Source organism: Schistocerca piceifrons, chromosome 7 (genome assembly GCF_021461385.2).
Source record: "Schistocerca piceifrons isolate TAMUIC-IGC-003096 chromosome 7, iqSchPice1.1, whole genome shotgun sequence".
Taxonomy (NCBI): domain Eukaryota; kingdom Metazoa; phylum Arthropoda; class Insecta; order Orthoptera; family Acrididae; genus Schistocerca; species Schistocerca piceifrons.
Genome location: NC_060144.1, coordinates 356,074,292 through 356,097,913, shown reverse-complemented (window position 1 = coordinate 356,097,913; position 23,622 = coordinate 356,074,292). Strand labels below are relative to the sequence as shown.

General features: G+C 40.1%; 1 protein-coding gene across 1 annotated transcript in view; it reads right to left on the bottom strand.

The window, feature by feature from the left end:
* LOC124804908 (ubiquitin-like protein 7) overlaps nt 1-23,622 on the bottom strand; it is a 65,073-nt gene that overhangs the window by 19,561 nt on the left and 21,890 nt on the right. The window contains exons 3-6 of the mRNA XM_047265285.1: nt 22,004-22,107; nt 14,489-14,622; nt 8,399-8,567; nt 3,951-4,050 (exon numbers count right to left, since the gene is read on the bottom strand). Of these exons, the coding sequence (XP_047121241.1) occupies nt 3,951-4,050; nt 8,399-8,567; nt 14,489-14,622; nt 22,004-22,107 (507 nt within the window). The remainder of the gene's footprint in view (nt 1-3,950; nt 4,051-8,398; nt 8,568-14,488; nt 14,623-22,003; nt 22,108-23,622) is intronic.

The window sequence follows — 23,622 nt, the reverse complement described above, 5'->3', positions numbered from 1 at the left end:
TGGATGCTCCATTGCAGCTGGTTATTGTGGCTCCTCTGAAAGGCCTTCACTAATGGACACCTCCAACAAACTGCAAGTCATCTTGCCTCCCATGTCAAAGATACCAACCACTTCCTTCACTGACCATCCTGAACCCTTTACTTCCTGGTTCCCTAACGGTCACTGCTGACACCACTTCACTAAACACCAACATCACTCATATCCACATTGTGTTGCAATTGTTCATTACCTTTCCAATGTTCTTCAGACTCCAAACTCACCCCCTCATTCTTCATACAAATTCCTACCTTTATTCTAACATGTAGCTCCATTGAAGGGATGTTACACAAACAAATCCACAGCACTGCCCAGGACACCAGCAAGGCGCTCTCCTACGCCAACCTGTTTCAGGGGCATCTAGAGGAAACCTTCCTAGCCTCCCAAAAACCCATGCCCCTAGTCTGTGTCAGGTTCATTGATGAAATCTTCATGATCTGGACTTAGGGCCATGACACCCTATCTTCATTCCTTACAGCCACAACACCTTCTCTCCCAAACACCCCCAATTGTCCCAACAACCCCAAGGGCCAGCTACAAAAGAATGCCCCCTTCATCACCCAATATCACTCTGGACTGGAACAACTGAACCACATCCTTCGTCAGGGCTTTGATTATCTACCATCTGCCGTGAAATGAGGGACATCCTACTCGGGATCCTAAAGCAGTATTCCACCATCCACCCAACCTCCACAACGTATTTGTCCATCACTGTACCAATCCCAACCTCCTGACACTGCGATCATATCCCTGTGGAAGACCTGAGCAGGACCTGCACCCAGCACTTCCCAATCCCCTTCTGTCAAAGGTTTACCTTACCATTACAACATATTCTCCACTTCTGAAACTATCCCAGGCTCAATCCACAGTTCCTACACCCTTCACCAAAAAGTTTCCACCCCCTCTGTTCTATCACCTCCACCTTTTTTTCATTCCCCACCACATTGTGTGCCACCCTCTGCCAATGCACCTGACCATTCTTTCCCCTTTCCTGCTCCTATCTTTTTCTGCTCCCCAATCCTTCCCCCTTCACCCCACACCCTGACACTGCACCTGGCACTCTCGTCAGACCGTGATCAAGTCCCTGCATGCCCTGCCACACAGTGCTCTTCTCTGCCCTCGCCTGTACCCTGCTATTACTCCTACTTCCCCACCCCACTCCAGATTGCTATTCACTTGACAGTCACATTCTGGTCAGAGCTGCTGGTTGTAGTTGTCATGTGTGTAAGATGAGGGCTTGCTTGTGTAAATGTATGTTTTTTTTGCTCCAGAATGCTTTGGTCAAAAGTTATGAGGTATAAGCATTGAAATCGAGATTGTGATGCGCTTTTGTAAGCAAATCATAGATCATGTCACATGATCTCGCCAGCCAATGACAGCAGATATTCAGAGCATAAGACCCGTGACGTAGTCAGCCAACAGCACCATCATTGTTCAGTAACTTGACATACAGATAAGAAAAGTTAAAGGTTTAAATTAATATACATAGTACAGCTGCAAGAAAAGCTAAGCTTTGATATAAAATATTGGTCTTTTTGGTGTGTGTTTCACCTTAAAATACTTCAGACAAATGTGCCCGTAAGATTTCAAATACTGACATAAATGTTTAGTCTTCTGGTCTTGGAATTTTTCTAAGTGGCTGGCCCTCAAAATGTTAAGCTTTAAATGGGAATCAAACACTCTGTGACTTAAGAAATTCAAAGCATGTTTGCACAAATAACATAATTCATCTTGTTTAAAATGAAATTTGCTCTGAAAGTAACGCTTTTCAAACCAACATTGGTAATATTTTCCTGTGACCTGTTAGAATTTGTTTCAGCAGTTGTCACAGCAGAAAATGGCATTACTGTGCGTGTGCAGCTACGATGACCATGGCAGCCCATCTGTTCCTATGTACATAGCATTAAGAGATCTTACATTGTCACAAACAAAACAAGACATCAGAAGACACTCCAAAAGCACTGGAATTTCGTAAACCAAACTAAAACGCATAATTCAGCTTAAAATGCACCTTTGTTATGTCCAGATTCACAAAGAAGTAAGCTCCAACACGGTATTAAGCTTTTCAGTATGGTTTGTGGGTTGCAAATTTGCTTGGAGTACCAGTACTTTATATTATCTCATGTTTGGTTCTTTATTACAGCATAATGCCATGCGTGTGATAAGATAAAAACATGCACTTTAAATTCAGCAAACAGTTGACACTACACAATAGTGTTTCAAATAAATTGACTGCCGCTGTGGAAAAGATCAATAAAAGCCATATTTCTTTAGCAAATTGACAAAAATAACTTCATTGATGTGCAAGGCAATTAATACCTGACTGCCAAAAACCTGGAAATAAAATAAAAACAGAAAACTAAAACTAATAACACAGTTTACACTTCCATAATTATGTGAATGTATTGTAATTCACTTGGCAGCTCCTGGCCACAGAAACTCATTTTGTTTTGATTTGACATAAGAGCTGTAAACAAAGAGGAAACAGCAAAATCACTAAATGTAAACATGGGTCATGTGGAGACTTCCCCCTCCCCACAACTCAAACTGCTATCCTGATGCGCGACTCTGCCCGCTTGAGTGGACCAGAAAAATTTTTCCAGGTAGCTAGCTAGTAGCTGCATTTCATTTCAAGTAGCCTGAATTGGGAGAAGGTATTGCTCATACGAGACTCAACTGTGCATGCGCATGAGGCCACTGGCAACTGCTCAAATGAACCTAATGTAAATCTTTGTGTCATGCTCATCAAAAACAGTTTGTTGTTATGAAGTATTGCATAGTCTTCATCCCAAAGCCCTTGAAATTGTTGTAAATGGTGCATTTCCTTTGCAACTTAAGTTTTATTTTGTTGTTTTTTTCCCTTGTTTATGTTTTATTGTTGCAGAATTATTCTGCAGTCATGGGCTAAAGTAAAATTCTTTGTTAGAGTATCAGTTTTTACCAGTCAAAACTACAAAAATTTAACTGAAAACTACAACAATGAAAAATTCACGGAACTCTAAAAAATCCCCGAGTTTTTCCCGGTTTTCTCCCAGATAAAAACATTCCTGGTTTTTCCCCGAATTCCCGTTTGTACCGGGGTGCATACACCCTGCTTTAGGAAGCAAAATTCTCTCATTGTTGCTATACACATTTTATGAGAAAAATGAAACCCTCGTTCTCATTAACATCTCATCTGTCCCTGATTTCTAACCTTTCTCAGCTTAACTATCTTTCCTGCTTGAGGAAGTAATGGATAATTCTGAAAGCTAGGAATAGCATTTTCACTGTTAAATTTCTCTACTGGTAACACAAGAATTTTGTCTCCTGAAGATAAACAATGGCCAGCTATTCTGTTTCTCTGTAATGTGAAAATTAAATCATTCAAAATTTGTCAGTGGATGAACATCATATTTGCACTGAATGAAGCACCCTCCGCATCCAATAACAATGAAATTGTCCATGTCTAATATTCTCTAATATCACAGTCTCTGACAGCTGGAGCCTGCTAGCTCTAGCTCAAATTGCCAAAGACTGTGGTCATATGTGTGCGAGTTGCATTTGCGTGAATGTGTGCATGTGTATGTTGTCTACTTTTGACAAAGGCCTTGTTGGACAAAATTTCCGACAGTCTTTTTGTTGTGCCTTTCTGCAACTCAGTATATCCTCTATATAGTGAGTAGCAACTATCCTTTTCATATAGTGTTGCAATCCATCCTGGATTTTCCATCATTTGATAGACTGTATAAGCATATTTGATAAAATGGGAAAACACAACATGAGAAACAAAATTATAACTATTAGTTACATACATTACAACATTAAGAGGAACCATGTTATTACAATGTATTGGTTCACAGAAAAAAAGCACAAAACAGCATAAACTGCTAATGAAACAAAATTAGTACAGTGATAAATAATTTGTATTTTTCTACCTGTTGCTGATGCTAGGGCAGCAGCTAATTGTGCTGAAGTAATTGCTGAATAAGATTGTTGCCTCGATAAGTCGCTACCTCGGGGTTGAGAATCAGAGGACTGAAACAGATAAGGAAATGAAATTGAAATAATTTCATGAAACACACAAACAACATGCCGTAGTCACATAAAATTACTGGAAATTTAAAAACAAAACCTATTTTGTAAGTTGCAACTTGTTATTGTAACACAAGGCCTCAGGATGGAATGGTTGCTGAAGGAAACATGCAAAAACCATCGCGCAAAGAATATAGATATTCAAACTATTATTAAAATATATCCCCCTTTTTTAAAAAGCTATACAGATTTAAAGATGGAATGTGACTGATGATTTCAACTCAATTTGAACTTGTTGGAGGTGTAGGTACTAAATGTAAGTCTACTGGTAATGTTAATGGCAGAGATTTATTACCTAAAATCATTTCAGATCTCGATTACAGTTAACTACAAAGGAACAGGTGCTTTGAAAATAACCAGGATAATCAACATTTCAATGAAATACATTTTTATCCTCATAATCATCAGGGGAACTGAACACTTCTTCAGTATGTAGTATATCACACCAAAATACTTCAAATCACAACTAAAAATCTGTTTGCAGAAATTCAGACTTTTCTGGTAACACTGTGTAATAAATGAAATATATTAAACTGATTGTGGGCAGATTTAACGTGATATCTAAGCCTCTTATGCAGAATTTGTATAAATTAGAAAGCAGACGTGAGACATGATTACAAATCTGTAAGGAAATACAACTATATTAACTGATCATCTGTCCAAAAAAAAATTTCACTTTCATGTTTCCCAACAGAAGGTTGTGTAGCACTATAAAAATATAACCTTCCTGAAACATAATTTGCTTGATGTTTTTACTGGACTTAATGATTTCAGTTACAGAGAAAAATGTCACCTAGTCGTGTCCTATCAACTATTATTAAAAATGCCCCAGTGTTTTGTAATTTGTCCATAGATATCTTTAGAAATTGTGACTTAAAAGTTGGATGTCCATGCATGGAATGTATGATCCATTAATTGGGAGATAGGTTAGAAAATTTAGACAGGGAAATGGAAACATTTGAAGTTAGATATAGAGGGAATTAGTGAAGTTTGGTGGCAGGAGAAACGCACAGCTATGCATACACAGAAATGCACGCACACACAGCTGTAGTGGGACTGCTGATTATCAATTAGTGAGAGCAGTTGCTTGGGAAATGGAGGTGAGAAGAGGATAGGGAAGGAGGCACAAGGTGATGAGGGATAGTGTGAGGCAACTCTTGACAGATGATGTGCCCCGTCTTTTATATCAATATCAATATCCCATAATAGATTTGATAATATGAAACTACATCTCACATATGATTAAATCTGGTGCACCCAATGAGTTAGAAAATAAATAAAGAAATATTCACAAAACATAGTTTTACTTATATACCAATAACAAGAGACTGACCCAAGAAAATAAAAAAAAAATAAAAAAAAATAAAAAAATCTGAAATACATAAAATGCCTGAAAACTTGAGAACCATCCTGTTGACAGAAACAACCAGTATATATGTCGCTGACTAATAATGTTCAAAACAGAGACATGTTAAAAATAGCTGTTCAACTATGATTCCATCTGTTAACACTATTTGTTTACAAAATTTCACATTAAATCATGTTAATGTGTTTATTGAGTTATTTTCACAAATTCTATATCTTTTAAAAATTGATCAGCATAATTAAAGTTTAATAAACAGGTTTTGGTTGTCTGGGTGAAGTATAACCACCTCAAACTGGCTGGTACAACCAATTCCGAGCAGTTAGGACTTAAATATGGTAGTTCTCATTTTCCCAGTATGATATGCTATTGTGATGGGATGAAACCTGCATTGCTGAATGCATAATTCTATAACTGCATCTTGAGCTGGCACTTCAAGAAGTTTGAGAAGGTCCCGAAGCCCGTAGTGGAGAGACTTTTCTGCTTTGAAACTCTCATTATTTTCCTCCCTTCATGTGGAGAAAATGGTATTTTCTCTTTGTGATGAACACATCTACAGTACTGCAGAACTATGCTTCTTAGAGCCCATTATGACCACTCTGCTATTATAAAACAATAGTATGGTATTGGCAATCTGTAACAGGTCTTCTTTGACCAGGTATACAGTAAACCACTGTTGTGTTCAAGTTATGTGACAACAGAAGGGATGTTCTTATGGAAATTGGGGACATGTTGGCCAGGAATATTGCAGCCATTTTTATTTTGTTCTGGGAATATTCGCCAGAATACACTTCTCAACATGGCTTATTTCTGTACAAGAAGAGTATGAGGTAGAGGTAGAGAATGTATTGGGGAGTATTCTGGCACGTGTTTCATAAACCTTCACATTTACCTCGACTGCAGTACAGTGCCAAAACTACTCTGCATGAAGCAAGAGACATAATTCCCCTTCACCAGCCTAACAACCAAACAAACCTAAGTTATACAGCGATTACTAAAGCCACAATTTTACATCGCACTCATCTACAGTGTAATACAATGACAGAGAACCATATCTAGAACTCAGCGAGAATTCTGTAAAGGATAAAAAAATCTGTGCCCATGATTCTAAGAGGTGTCAACTGTCTCTCCCCCCCCCCCCCCCCATTGTCGATGCCTATAATTTGGAAAAGCAAAAATATGAAAAGGATAGATTGCTACTCAGCACATACAGGCGGCGCTGAGTTGCAGACAGGCACAATAAAAAAGTCTTCTAAACATTTAAGTCTCCAAGCAAAAAAGCACTCCTTTGGAAATATCACACACACACACACACACACACACACACACACACACACACACACACAGAGAGAGAGAGAGAGAGAGAGAGAGAGAGAGAGAGAGAGAGAGAGAGAGAGACTGACTCTTGGCATTACTGCATGGGAGACAGTGGCCATGTGTGAGTGAGTTGTGTTTTTAGGAAAGACTGTGTGTGTGTGTGTGTGTGTGTGTGTGTGTGTGTGTGTGTGTTTTCTGTTTCAGAAGAAGGCTTTGTCCAACAGCTTAATATTTTAGCAGTATTTTTCATTGTGCCTATCTGCAACTCAATGCCTCCTCTATGTGGTGAGTAGCAATCTATCCTTCCCATATCATTGTTATTCTATACGGACTTTCCATTGTATGATTGGAAAAGTATTCATTTTTCCAAGGAATCATCCTGCCATTTGCCTTTGCCTTAATGGATTCAGGGCAGCAGTGGACTGAACTGTAATCTGACAACTCTATGGATGAGGGCTCATGTGATCTACAGAACTTTACTTTACAAAATAATTTTAAAAATCTGTCTTGAAATTGAAACAGCAAAGAATTTTCAGAAGTAGTTAGATATCATCAAATACCAGCTTAACAAATGAAAATAATCAGCAGTTTAGAAAAGAACATTGCGCTAACACATTTTTAGTTTATTCAAGTGTAGAAGAGGTTTCAGAATACACCAAAAAACGTTTTTCTCCCTCCAATTGTTTTGATCTATCAATTGCTTAAAATAATGCCATGTTCCACAAAATGCCAAACACTGCAAAAATGTCCAACAATGTAAGAAAATAAAAACAATGACTACATTATGGACAAAAACAGCAGATGAAATATTAAGTTTGAATTATTCCGGCAGATAACAATAAAAGCAAAGCTGACTCACGTCTACGTGAAAACATTTACACACTTTCAATTAGTGTGTGTCGAACTGACACTGACAAAAAGACATTCTTCCTCCTTTATGTCAAGGTGTCTAACACTCCTTTGTGCACATCAAACCATCCTCACAACTTCATTAAGAAACTGTGCTCTTGGGTATTCTATTTGGTATTACCCATACCAGTGCTTTCAAGACTGCTGCAGCATACTCAGAAAATGTCTATGCTGGTTACACAATTGTTTAAAGATTAATTTGTTTTTCAAAATTACTGTTGATATTTTAAGCACAGAACTGCTTTGAGATATCACAAGCACATTTCACATATGCTCCTGTCCCATGCACACACTCGCAATTAGAAAAAGTGAAGCTCTGGGATTTGATGAAGTGCAGATAGACAAGAAATTCCCAGTGGCATAATATTAATAACGCACCACAGATGAAAGTAGTACCTGCGAGTCGTGTGTCCCATGTGTATCACAGCCATCACTGACTCGATGGAGTGACTCTGAGCTGCCTGAGCTCGGAACTGACGAGTCTGGTGTGACGCTTGAGTCAGAGAAATGACGAGTATTTGTGCCCTGTACCTGAGAGGCACCTAGTTCCTGACCAACATCATCACCATCTTCACTATCACTGCTTCCATGCTGAAGCCAGTAGTAGTAATCCGAAGAATTCAATAAATGGGAGGAGTCCACATCCTCATCTTCGCTGAGCTCGTCGAGTGAGTAGTATGAGTACTCCGAAGTACTCAGTACCTGAGAAGAATCCATTTCGTCATCATCGCTGAGCCCGTCGAGAGAGTACGAATACCCAGAGCTCGAGCCAGGCAGATCTGTAGGATGAGAACTGGTCGCCGCTTCCTCCTGTACAGCAGCTGCAATATGGCCAGCTGCTTCCGCAAGTGCCGGATGAGCTTCTGCAATTCTGATGAAACAATAGACAAATTATTACATCTTAAAAGCTTTTTTTCATATACACTCAATAAAAAACATTCTACTTTAATTACTGCTATTACAGTTCAACTGCAAGAACAACTCTACATCCATCTCACACATCCGGCCCCATTAAATAATAATAATAATAATAATAATTTACCATATTTACCCGATTACAAGCATGTCTTTTCCCCAAATTTGTCATTCGAAAAATACAGGGTCATCTTATATTCACAGCTTAAACTGTTGCTGCTGAGGTCGTCTTGCAGATGAAGCTTCTGATATTGAGGTTACGTGCAGTGTTATTTTGAAAATTTTGGAAGGGCAGGACCAAGCAAACTATACTCACGTTCGGACAGGCTCAAAATTTCCTGATACTCTAAAGTACTTGATACAGTGTCGTTGCTGCTTGAACAGTCACTTGACATTTCACTCACGTGGCACTAGAGCAAGTGAATGTGAGAAACTATGAACAAGTCAATACAACAATCTGTTGCTGTACTTAAAATTTGAAAATTTTTCGAAACATAGAAGGAAACAGCACTAACTTCTTTCCTCTTACAAAGTTTTGTTATATCTGAACAGGTTTGCAGTAAAAGTTCTCACAAATGTATAAATACAGTGTGCAAACATTCAAAAGTGGAAATGTTGTCCTTCAGAAAACATTACTTGATTATGAAGCCAGATCAATATTTTATTTGATTATGAAAGACTGTAATGAACTACTAACTGGGTCACAATTGAGAAATTTGGTCCTCTTCATGTACTGGAATACCAGGTAAAAATGTTACCAACTTTTAATAAGCTTTAGAACATGATGGTGACATTCAGATGAAATACGAAGGAAAATTAATTCAGGATGAAATGTCTAACAAATGAAGTAAAATGTATTAAACTGACTGTAATTGTTGCTGAGAGACTACATTAAAGTGGTGAGACCATCGTGGAAATAATACTAACAGATGTTGGTAAATCATGGGACGAGCAAAAGTTTGGAAATCAGAGTGAATTGTGAATGCCATATTTTATTTAGGTTATAGTTGCTGTTGTTGGAATTCATTTCTGCAGGAGATGGTGAAAGTCAGGATGCGGTCAGTAGCGTACTTATGTGTTTCATGCTGCAATCTTGTCGATGCTCAACATGATACTGATGGGAACAAAACGGGATACGTCAGCTGTTTGTTTAATGCAGCCAGTGAGAGGGTGGCAGGCAGATAACGTTTGGAAGCAAGAGACATTGTAACATTCAGATAGGAGTGAAATCTGATACGTATTTGGATAAAAGCAGCTGTGCTCTCAGGTCTCATGGTACCTACAACCTCAGAAATTACAAAATATTCAACAGAAACAGCCAAATATTTGTGACAACGGAGATATAAATTTCACAGGTGTGCTATTAGGATGATACTAATTAAAAATAATGATACCAAAGACAACACGGTAAGTAAGTGAAGAAAGTAAAAAAGAAAATGGCCCACAAATTAATGTAAACCACTTCTTTTCATTTCTTTTATTTCTCCTTGTACTATCAAAATGTAGACAATCAATAAATGACAAATTTAGAATAGGCATAATTTTAACATTTTAAGTGTATACTTTATGTCAATAAACAGTTTGTAATTTTGATTATTCAGAATATGTTAAAAATAAATTTTTTTAAGGAGGATCTTAAAAAAAAAGGGGGGGGCGTGGGGGTTGTCTTACAATAAGGGTCACCTTATAATCGGGTAAAAACGGTATATTGCCAATTTCTTCAGGCACTCCCCTTGTTACATCAACAAATGCATAATATTACTGAAACAAAGAACACACTACACTTGCTATAATACATGCAAATATGTTGGCACACGAAATCAACATCTGTCTACATACAGACTCTTCCAAGTGCTTCCGTTTCTTTATCTGGTCGTCTTCTTCCAATTTTTCAGCATTCTTCACTCTCTTGCTTTCCAGCTTATGGGTGTAGTCCAGTCAACAAAGAAAATTAGGGGGAAAAATTCATGTAGTCACAAATTTTTGTACAGTGGTCCCATGAACAATGTACTAAAAATTGTAACTGGATGGGGTGTGAGGAAGGTGGAGTGGGGATGGGGGAAATTTAAAGCTAGTGCTCCCCCCTGCACTCTCTTTCTCTCTTCCTCTAAGTAACATCAAAAGCTGTGACCTCTAGTTAAAATGGTTCCCAGTACAAAATTAAATTACCTCAATTTCTGACGAGAAAGTGCCCATTAATTTTTTATCCTCTTGTGGACTAACAGTTTGTGTGTTGGAGGTGTTGGCAAAATTGCCAGATACTAAAAATATTATTTTAATGCTATATAAACTGCATTATGGGGATGCGATGGGCTGAAAGAGGGGAAGGGGGGAGATGATGGGTATGTGCATGAGGTAAGGCAGGTCGCTGGATTTTGGTCATGCTCTTTCCTCCTTCAAATTTGTGAAATCACAGTGAATACAATGGCTAGGACACATGGGGAGTATGGCAGAGGATAGAACTGCAAAGAAAAAGTGATGAAAGATGTGATACATTCAGCTAGGCAAAAAGGGAAACCTGGAAGAAGATGGATTGATGACGTAATATTGGATCTCCCCAGTATCGGAGTCTAGGGGTAGAAAAGAGCAGCAAACAACCGAGAAATGTGGAGGAAGATCACTGAAGAAGCCAAGCCTCACCCAGGGCTGTAGCGATGAAGAACACGCAATGGATGACCTATACTGTGTTATGGGGGTTGATTTGGAGAGGCACAATAGCATTGTCAGGTTCATAAGGGACTGAGGAGTATCTTCCTACCAAAGAAGGTGTTTGAACAGTAGCAGTAGTGAATTTTGTTTCCCATTTGTGAAAAATTCTCCAATCTAGTAAACTACAGGGTGACTTACTTTGATTGTGCTGGATACTGATAGAGACCTCTCAACACATGTACAAATGTAAAAGCAGATGTTATAACTTTGTGACTGAAGATATAGGGTTGTGATTACTTCGCAGCATGTAGCTCCGCAGATATGATGAAGCAATGTTCATTTAAATAAACGATAAATGGTCTATGTTCAAGGTAGGGTAAATCACAGCAACTAGTCCGCAATTACCTCATTAAACCTAAAGAGGCAATAAATTTTAATATAATATGGAAAACCAAAACAAATATAATTTAATTTTTCCTGTACAGGTACTCATGTAGTGATGTAACAATTAACAATTCAAAGTGGTACCAACTGACTGTTTAAATACATGGCAGCAAACTATTCATCTTACTATACGCTGCAAAGCGGAGATGTTCTGCAGATAATCAATAACTTATAAAAGGAGCACTGAGAAAAAAACAGTAAATTAATAGAAGTTAAAATGAAGTTAACAACGAATATGCATTCTATAGCACCAATCATAAAACTACAGAGATGAAACGAGATTAGTGAACATAACTAGCAAAAAGGAGAGCTATGATCTAGGTTTTAAGTATATTGTAATAAAAGTTTTTCATTGAAAATATGTTTACGAGAAATGACAAAGTGCTAACACTTATTTGTTACACCAAATACATAACAAGAATTATAAGATGTGTTAGTTATTTTGAGAATGTGTCTTTCACATCATTCATTTCAGTGAGTTGATCAGCTTTGGTTAAACTATAAGCTGTAGGGGTGGGTAAGGAAATACCTATCTGTTATTAATCATAGTGAATAAGAAGTCACAGTTTTCACAATAGCAGCTTTACAGTATCTGACTGCAATTACTGTCACAACTAAACATAGCATTTAACATTAATACTATGTGCTGTACGTTGGCTGTAGTTAATGCTTCTTTTTGAGAGCCTAGTGCCACACTATTAAGTCTGGCTGTGTTTTCACTGACCAGTCGCAAGTAGCAATTAAAAGCAGCATTTAAAATTCAAAGCCATGTGACTTCTGTTGACTGATGTTTGTACTTCATTCCAAGAACCTTGCATCTCATGCATGGATGTGTCACTTAACTAGGGTCAAAGAAATTAACTAAGAAGCTAATATGCTATGAGAAAAGGGTAACATTTGGTGTTTTACCTGGTAGCAGGCACTCTCATGTTTGGCTAGAGAGTGATACTGGATGCTTCATCCCCCCCCCTCCCCCTCCAGAATATTGGTTGTGTAGCATAGCCCGAAGTCTAGGTTAGGTTGAATGGTGATAATTTGTTTGAGAGTTGGAGAAGCAAATGGATGTGAATGCCAAATAGAGGCTGTGGTTAACTGACTAACCTATAGTGTGGCCTAATGTTTATGTTTGTGCCATATTTAAACACACTTTTCCAAATAAAAGCTAAAACTGCAAGGTAAGTTCAAATTGTATTTTAGATAATTGAAAACACAAGAGAGGGGGGAGGGGGGGGGGGGAGCAGGTCCAGTATGTAACTTTTATACCAAATGTTTAACGATAGTTTATTCACAAGACTGATCTTATTTTCAACACATGTAAACTTCTGTGATTATCTTCAAGTATTGCACTTAAATGATTCCTGATGTCAACTTTTAAGCAAAAGATCTGTACTTGCCTCTCTTTACACTTCCATACCATCAATGTTACATGCATAAACAAGTCTCTATCAGCTACTACTTGGCTGAAAATTTAGGGATATGAGCTTTTAAAAAAAAAGGGAGAATGAAATATTCATTATTCACTGAAATGTATTTCATGTATATTTATCATCCCTTTCAAACTGCACAATGCTTCACCAACACATTCTTGAAATGCTCAGTTTGCACACCTTACAGGCAAGAAAATATCATTCCCATTGCACTGACACATTTCACCAAGCCAGAAATAACACTCAGCAAACTTACTTGCCAATATCTATTAGTTGCTACTTGCAATGAATCAAAAGTGTAATGGTTAGGGAGTTAAATCACAGAAACTGCTATAAAAGTTGTTGTGAATTTGTAAATTGTGATTATAATTGTGACAAACTGCAACCAAAAACTGCAGTTACCAAAAAGTAGCCTTCACAGAAATCATTGATATCAAGAGGTCACAGTTTAGTCTAGTCCTCGTAAGCTTTCGTCATTCACAGGCCATAATCCCACAAAAGTAAAATGTATAACTTTCAGACTTCAATAAACAGACAACTATCCTATTCTCACTTTGTAGACTCAGTAGCTTCAGATTATGTGACCTAAGTCACATGTTAGGTAGGGCAGAAATCTATTTCAAATTCGTTCAACCCATCTTCTGACATCCCTACAAGGGAAGTCGAGTTATTGACTACAGCCTAGGAATATGTCGACTGATTGAACTGCTTATCATTTACTGCATCACGTGACACAAAGAACGGCCTGTTTGAAGCTGAAAGAAATCTTAAACTCACTCAGACATGTTACAAATTGTGTAAAAACTGGATTTTTTAATTTGCATAACATATCCAGTTTACTCCTTAAAAGCTCACCTTTCCTAGAAAGGGGGCTTACTACAAGTGGTGAGGAACAACACTGTTCTTATGGGAGTTTTGGTAGGACCGATAGATATATTTGTTTAAAGCAGGATTTTCTTAAAAGAGAATTCTTTAGTTCGGAGTTTCACTGTAAGTGTTGAAGTGTACCCATCTATCAGCCATGTTTTATGTTTGTTTTGTCATTTGCTATTTACATACTCCTCTTCTGACACAAATGTTGCATACATTTTACTAATATCTGCTCCACAGATATAGCAACCAATTTTCAAAATCAGTCTCTTTCAAAAAACCTGTCAAACAATGCAAAATACTCATTATAACAAGAAGCGGCTTCTTTACATAAGCAATTTATATCCTTCACATCCCATTTTTGCACAAAACTTAATCCATTGAATATGACAAAATACGTCATACAACTGCAGTAAATTAAGGCAGCAGTCTCTCTTAAAATATTACATACAATGTATTCAAATTTGAGCAGTAAGTTTCGTCTCACCTCCTAACTGTGTCAGCATTCTCAAGATGCACAAGCAACTCTGGTTCTTGTAGAATGGAAATTGCTATAGGATCATCCAGCAATCCAGGTGTGGCCTGTATGATATTCTCTACTACTTCTGCTCGATTCAGTCTCTGTGACAAAATACACAATATCAGAGTCATGATTTTGTGCAACACACACACACACACACACACACACACACACACACACACACACACACGAGAGAGAGAGAGAGAGAGAGAGAGAGAGAGAGAGAGAGAGAGAGAGAGAGAGAGAGAGAGAGAGAGAGAGGGGGGGGGGGGGGGGGGGTCGAGAAGGCAAATGGAGAATAGAGAGTTTGTGGTAGGAGGAAAGAACAAGAATGGCCAGAGACAGTGTGGGTGGGGTGGGGTGGGGGAATGAGAGTAGACAGAGTGAGTGGCAGTAGGAGGGAGGTGAAACGAGAATGGGCAATTGAGGGCCAAGAAGAAATGAGAGTGGGTACAGTGTGGGGGGTGGCGGGTGGGGAGAAACAAGAGTGGGCAGAGTGTAGGGGAGGGAGGAGGAAAAACAATGAGAGTGGGCAGAGTGTAGCAGAGGGGGGGGGGGGGAGGAAAAAATGAGAATGGGAAGAGAAGGGAGTGGGTGAGGGCAGAGATAAGGAAAGTGGACAGAATTTGTAGAGGGTGAGAAGAAACAAGAGTGGGAGTAGTTACTACACGGTAAGAAGAAACAAGACTGAGCAAATATTGTATGAGCAGTGACCAGAGTTTGTAGGGGGTGAGAAGAAATGAGAATGAGCACAGTTTGTGGGGAGAGGGTGGGAAATAATGAGAGTGAGATGAATGGGGAGGGGAAAGGAAGAGTGAGTTGGGGGGAGTAGGTTAGTGGTGGAGCTACCTGAGGAAAGTGGATTGGGGGGAGCTACTGTGGAAGTGTGGTGTGAGGGGGAGCTACCGTGGAATTGTGGGGTAAGAGGAGCTACCAGGTAAGCAGTGAAGTATAGGTTCAGAGGAAGTACTAGGGAAGGATGGATGAGGGAGGTGGGGCACTACCAGAGGAGAACTGCTTGAAGGGGAGCCACCAGGGAAGGACGGCTGGGGGAGGGGGGGGAGGGGGGGCTGGAGCTGCGGAAAAGATGGGTTGGGGGGTGCTGCCGGAAGAGTGTGGGGGTGGGGGGTGCTGCCGGAAGAGTGTGGGATTGAGGGAGCTGCCGGGAAAGGGTGGGATCGGGGGAGCTGCCGGGAAATGGTGGGATTGGGGGAGCCGCCGGGAAAGGGTAGTGAAACCCCACAGAGAACAAAGTGCACTGTATAGTTTTGTATTACGAAAGTTTAAATACAAATTCCAAGTGCAGCATTCTAGCTTCTGAAGTAGGTGGTGTGGGAGCAACAGGGAGGGAAGTGGCCCCATCAAGGGGGCAGGTGTAGTCTCCCAGTTCTGAGAGGTGACAGTAATTCGAGGAACTGATGGGGTGAGAACGGTTCTCGTAGTGGTGGCTTATGAGGAGGTCTGATTCGAGATTGGAGTGTGTGTTATCAGTCAATCATAAATTATATCGCGTGATCTCATCAGCCTATGACAGCAAATATTCAGAGCATAGGACATGTTATGTAATAGCCTGCACATTTTTACTTGTTCCTCTCTGATTGGTGGAAGTCAGCTGTGTTTGTGCCACTCCGGAATATTTACGCCCATTGCTAGTGTTAGCTACTGTACGCAACAGTACTGTGTGCCATTACAATAAGCAGCTGCTGTGAATACTGTGTTGATCTATGTGCACTGTTGGGTGTAGTGATTGCTAATATCATTTACAGAAATCAGCGAAGAGGCTGTACCTGGTCCTTCAAATGACTCACCATAAACGTCTGTGTCAGTTTTGCAACACAATAGTCCATTATATGTTCGTTTCTTATATATGCTACAAACTTACTGCTTTGGGAAAACAAAAGTACATCATCCAATGTGCTAAAAGCCGATCCAGAGATTCTGCTCCCAGCATTCTCTGCTCAGGGGCCAAGTGTGCGATCAGCCAATAGCGTCATCATTGTTAAGTAGCATGAGAACACAATTAGAAAAAGGTAATGGTTTAGGTTAATATACACTCAGCAGTGCTACATGTGGTCAGTCAGGATCCTATGGACACAGCTTAAATTGCAGCAGGTAAAAATTGAGGACTAGCAGGATTTTAAATTTCAGTCCTGTGCCTCGAACATTTTGTAGGTTCTACTGAGTACTTCGACTTTTCCATAGAAAATCCAATTACATGTGAAACTGCTCAAGAATTCACCTCAATTTTTTTGCCCCTGCAGCTGGTGTTCACTGCAACAGTCAAAGAGGAGCAGAACGAAATACAAAAATCGTCAGCATATAGCAGGGGAGAGACCGATGATCCTACTGCTAATGCATGACCATTGATAGCAATTAAAAAGAGTAGGACACCCAGGACAGAGCCCTGTGGGACCCCATTCTCTTTTATATGGGGTGCACTACAGCAAGCACTGACACCAACTCCGAAAGTGCAGTGTGACAAAATGTTCTGTATAAAAATCTGGAGTGGGCCCCGGTGACCCCACTCATGCAGAGTGGCAAGGATGTGGGCCAAGTGGTATCGTAGGTTTTCGTCAGATCGAAAAAGACGACAATGAGGTGTTGTCGCTGGCTAAAGGCCAATCAAATGGCAGATTCCAGGTACACCAAGTCGTCAATGGTGGAGGATCCTTGGCAAAAACCACTCTGGGACGGAGCCAGAAGGTCCCGAGACTCCAGGAGTCAAGACAACCAGACAACCACCGGCTCACCATATATTCCAGCAACTTACACAGAACTTTGGTGAGGCTTATGGGACAATAGCTGTCAACATCTAGTAGGTTGTTCTCGGGCTTTAACACTTGAATGATGACACTTTCCTGCCACTGCAATGGGAATTCACAACCACATCAAATGTGGTTGAAGCTTTACACTTCTCTGGCTCAGAAGTGGGGACTGAAATCCCCAATGGTTGGGGGGGATATTGCTCCCAAAGTAGGTGGTGTGGGAGCAACAGGGAGGGAAGTGCCCCCCTGGCAGGTGTAGTCTCCGGGTTCTGAGAGGTGAGAGTAATTCGAGGAACTGATGGGGCGAGAACTGTTCTCGTAGTGGTGGTTTACGAGGTGGTCATAGCCACAGGGTGTAGGTGCTCAAATTTCCTCTTAGCCTCAGTGTAGGTCAGTCGGTCCAGGGTCTCATATTCCACGATTTTCGTCTCTTTCTGTAAAATCCTGCAGTCTGGCAAGCAAGTTGAATGGTGCTCTCCACAGTTGACACAGATGGGAGACGGGGCGCATGGAGTATTGGGATGCGATGGACATCCACAATCTTGACAGGTGGGGCTGGAAGTAGAGCAGTGCATATGGGGAGGGATATATGGCTTGACGTCACAGCGGTAGACCATCACCTTGACCTTCTCAGGCAATGTGTCACCCTCGAAGGCCAAGATGAAAGCACAGGTGGCAACCTTGTTATCCCTTGGACCCCAAAGGATGTGCCAGATGAAATGAACACCTTGCCGCTCTAAACTGGAGCGCAGCTCATCATCAGACTGCAAAAGAAGGTCCCTGTGGAATATAATACCTTGGACCATATTTAAGATCTTATGAGTCATGGTGGTAACAGAAACGTCCCCCAACTTGCCACAAGCGAGTAATGCCCGTGACTGGGCAGAGGATGCTGTTTTTATCAAGACTGACCCACAGTGCATTTTGGACAAGCCCTCCACCTCCTCAAACTTGTCCTCCAAATGCTCCACAAAAAACTGAGGCTTCATGTACACGAAAGATTCCCCATCAAGTCTCGTACATATGAGGTACTGGGCGAATAAGCTTCACTGCCATCCTTAGCCTGGTGTTCCTCCCGCGGTGTGACCAGGGAGGGGAATGACTTGGGGTCATATTTCGGATATGAGGTACACAGAAGTCCATGGTCATCGTCGGTACAGAAAGTGACACTGCAGGAAGGTGTTCTCGCCCAAGAGATGGGAATGGGCAGGACTGCAATGCAGCGAAGAGAAAGTGGGCTGAAGATCTCAATCCACGATTGACATGTAAGGCGCCCTTCCCTAATTGGCTCGCTCTTTGGGAAAATTTTGAAAAATGGATGTCAAATCCTACGGGGGACCATTACACAAAGTCCGAAATGTGTGAGACTCCTTTTAGTCTCCTCTTATGACAGTCAGGAATACCTTGGGCCTATTCTTACCCCTGGACCCACAGGGGGAGGGGGGGGGGGGCAAATATCCTGACAGTGCAGTTATTTATCTGTATTAATGTGATAAAATCAATTCACACAAAGACTAATCTGAGACAGAGCTCTCACACAGCTGAAAGAGCGAATCATATTTCAAGAACTTTGTTCTACTGTATTGTTTTTGGAGAATTCATTTGAATGAGAGAGACTGAGAGCCACATAACTGAAAACATGGAGAAAAGACTATCCACAAGCTTATGAACAGTCCACTGTGACGATCAGTCTTCTGTAATGCTGCCAACAGGGAATTCTTATTTCGCATGACATACACTGGCTGTAAATATTTGTCAAGCTTTAACGATGAGATTTTGTGTGTGGTGTTAATTCCAACACATGCAATCATTTCTTGTTTTCACTAAATACTGTTGCGTCAAGTAATATAAAATAAGAAAAACACAGAAGACCCATAAAACTGCAGTTAGGATGTGCTGTGCTTTGATAAATAGTGTTCAGCAGCGGCACTCTTAAAATAAGTTCGAGATATGGTTAGACTAATGTGAATACAAAAAAATCTGGGCTTCATGGATATGCTTCTGTTTCATGTATTCGGTGCACTCCTAACAATTTTGAACCATAAGGTTACAGACAGGTGATAAGCAGAAATTGCTATCTTGAGCCCAATAACATACTGAACACTTTATCTGACTCAACATTGTGGTCAAACGAGCTACGCATTGATTTAAATGTGATTCAATGGCATTCAGTTTCAAGTTGACTTCTTGATTTCTGAAGAGGCTCTTAAAGGTCATGCTAGGACACACTGGTTCAAAGTTGTGTTATTCTCATCATTCAAAGTTCTGTTGAGTTTGAAAACCAGGTATTTGACTCTGAACTACTCAGAGTCATATTGTAACACATGGCATGTAGATGACATTTGTTGAGTGAAGTATTGGTTTTGTATTAATGCTAGAGTGCAGTTCTTGATGGTAGGACCATCTGCTGTCCTTATTTGATGCACTAATCCAGAGCACTGATGAACTCTTCTACACACAGTATATCAACTGATTCTGCATAAACTACTGATAATTCATTCATATCACTGAACAGGCATTATCTATACAACTATAATATATTAATTTAAATGACATGCATAATGAAGAATGTTTTCTTAGACACAGTACACACACCAAAGAACATGAGAATTGGAGGAGGGAAGATCTAGAATAGAGACATTGAGTGTTACAAATAAAATATCTTCCCATTGCACTACACATATAAAAAAGGAATATATTTCTATACTTGAAACAAATACAAAAGTCAAAAAAAGTTTTGCATCACCTCTGTTCCAAGAGTTGTGGAACCTGCACAGAAAATTGGAACAGAGATCAATGTAAGCATTTCTGCCCTTTATATTGCTCATGAAAACCACACATTGTATGTTGTACGACCATACAGCAAGACCTTCAGAGGTGGTGGTCCAAATTGCTGTACACGCGGCAGCTCTAATACCCAGTAGCACGTCCTCTTGCATTGACACGTGCCCGTGTTCGTTGTGGCATACTATCCACAAGTTCATCAAATCACTGTTGGTGCTTGTCCCACTCCTCAACAGAAATTCGGTGTAGATCCCCCACATCATCCATAAAGAGCCCTTTTCAATCTATCCCAGGCATGTTAGATAGGGTTCATGTCTGAAGAACATGCTGGCCACTGTAGTCGAGCGATGTCATCATCCTGAAGGAAGTCATTCACAAGATGTGCACAATGGGGGTGCAAATTGTCGTCCATGAAGACGAATGCCTCAGCAATATGTCACCGATATGGTTGCACTATCAGCTGGAGGATGGCATTCACATATCATACAGCCATTATGGTGCCTTCCAAGACCACCAGGGCGTATGTCGGTCCCACATAATGCCACCCCAAAACAGCAGGAAACCTCCACCTTGCTGCACTCGCTGGACAGTGTGTCTAAGGCGTTCGGCCTGACCAGATTGCCTCCAAACACGTCTCCAACAATTGTCTGGTTGAAGGCATATGCAACACTCATTGGTGAAGAGCACGTGATGTCGATCTTGAGCGGTCCATTCAGCATGTTGTTGGGCCCATCTGTACTGCACTGCATGGTGTCATGGTCGCAAAGATAGATCTCGCCATCGATGATGGGAGTGAAGTTGCGCATCATGCAGCCTGTTGCGCACAGTTTGAGTTGTAACACAATGTCCCGTGGTTGCACGAAAAGCATTATTCAACACGGTGGCATTCCTGTCAGGGTTCCTCCAAGGCATAATCCATAGTTAGGGGTAATCCACTGCAATAGTAGCCCTTGGACGGTCTGAGCGAGGCATGTCATCAACAATTCCCGTCTCTCTGAATCTCCTCCATGTCCGAACAACATCGCTTTGGTTCACTCTGAGATGCCTGGACACTTCCCTTGTTGAGAGCCCTTCCTGGCACAAAGTAACAATGCGGACGCGATCGAACTGCGGTACTGATCGTCTAGGCATGGTTGAACTACAGACAACACGAGCCGTGAACCTCCTTTCTGGTGGAATGACTGCAACTGATCGGCTGTCAGACCCCCCCCCCCCTCTGTCTAATAGGCGCTGCTCACACGTGGTTGTTTACATCTTTGAGTGGGTTTAGTGACATCTCTGAACAGTCAAAGGGGCTGTGTCTGTGATACAATATCAACAGCCAATGTCTATCTTCAGGAGCTCCGGGAACCGGTATGATGCAAAACTTTTTTTTGTGTGTGTAAATTTACTGAGTTATAATTGACATTGTATTTTGTTTTATATTTCATGACATACATTATGCCTGCTTTCATTCTATAAATTTTATTAAACATCACTACACAGTGAATGGTGGTCTAGCTCACTTGACAAACAACACAATTAAATTCCATTTACTAAAATGCATACTAAACACACTGGAGCAATTGAGAGTCGTGTAGCTAGATGTGTTACCAGTAAGTTCGAGCAACACTTATCACAGAAATGCTTCATGAATTGAAATGAAAATTCCTGGAGGGAAAAGTTTAGAAAGCTGGTGTTTGCAACAGATGGCAGAACTACCTTATTGCTGCCAACATAAATCTTTCATATGTACTGCAAAGACAAATTAAGAGAAACCAGGGCTCATATGGAAGCTTTTAGACAGTTATTTTTCCCTTGCTACAATTATGAGAGGAGCAGGAAAGGGAATGACCTCCACCATGCACTGTATGGTGGCTTGTGCAGTATATATGTATGTAAATGTAGAGAACTATACTGGAAAAACAAACAAAACAAATTAAAATATACATACATGTAGGGCACTACGGTAGCTTGGATGCTTAAGAAATGTCTTGAACGCCATCACCAACTCTTGAATGTCCATTTCAGACAGGGGTCTTGATGGAACAGGTGCTTCTGTAGAAGAGAATGCCCTAACACTGTAAGATTGTTATTCCATACTCAAATATATTGGCTGTTGTTACAATACTATATTTTACTCCGAGAGGTATACATCTTACAAACAATTTTAGACTGTGACTAATTTCAATCTCATACTTGAGATTTAAGAATTACAAGCTTTATATTATTGTGTATTTAACTGTGGCCTTCAGTTCCAATAACTAGAGGACACATATTTATTCTGTGAACACCTCCCTTCACCTGTTAAGGTGTACTGTATTGAGTAGCTATTTAATTTAAGTGCAGGTAGCTATGTACACAAGTTGGTTTGAGTTTGTAATTTAGTTCCCTAGCAGTTTCTCTTTTTTCTTTGTTTCAACAATTCATTTGGGTACAACTTCCAAGAAGTCAAATAGGGTTATGATATTGTTTGTGTAACTTAAGGTTGAAGAACACAATAAAAGATCTTTATTTATAAGACAGTCTCTCTCTCACACACACACACACACACACACACACACACACACACACACACACACACACACAAAGATTGGTAAATCTTGTGCAAAACCACGAAGAAGAAAAACAAAAGGATATATTTTCATGAAAAATGTCATATTACCAACTTGAACTGCAGGTAAAATACTTTATCTACACAACTAGTTTCAATCATCTGATCATCAACAGGTTCAGAAAAGTATTCACAGAATCATGTTAAGTGTTCATAAAATCACTGTCTTCAGGTGATACAAATGTAAATTACATTGACAATCCATAAAAAGTGTGATAGGCAGTGTGCTCATTCACATTAAACTATAATTTCACTATACTACGATATACCATATGATAACAGTGTGTAGCTCATGGTTTCATCACATGATGATAAAGATTTTATAATTCACATAAGATGATGTGAATACTTTTGTGAACCTGGGGTCAAATGACAAACCGGTTGTCTAAATAAAGTACTTTACCAGCAGCTCAAGGGAATAACACCAAGTTTTTTCAAATATAGAAGAGCTGTGCGGCACCACATCCTGAAAACATATTCAGATACTTTCATGTTTACTGCTAAGCAAAAGAAGGACCACAGTATATCAAGTACATCAGAACATCAGCAGTTCACTTCGAAAAACTGGATTTTCGTTTTGCCAGAAGCCAGAAAGGTGGAAGTCAACTGACTCACATATGAGCACAAGAAAATTATTTTGTCTTCTATAAGCAAATAACCAGACTGCTGATTTTACAGATGTACATCGTGGGAATAGCATCTTGTCATCACTATATTTTGGTGGTGTATATAGTAAACTGGTGTTTGACATATTGACTGTGACCTTTAGAGCCTATACAGAGTGTTACAAAAAGGTACAGCCAAACTTTCAGGAAATATTCCTCACACACAAAGAAAGAAAATATGTTATGTGGACGTGTGTCCGGAAACACTTTCCATGTTAGAGCTCATTTTATTACTTCTCTTCAAATCACATTAATCATGGAATGGAAACACACAGCAACAGAACGTACCAGCAT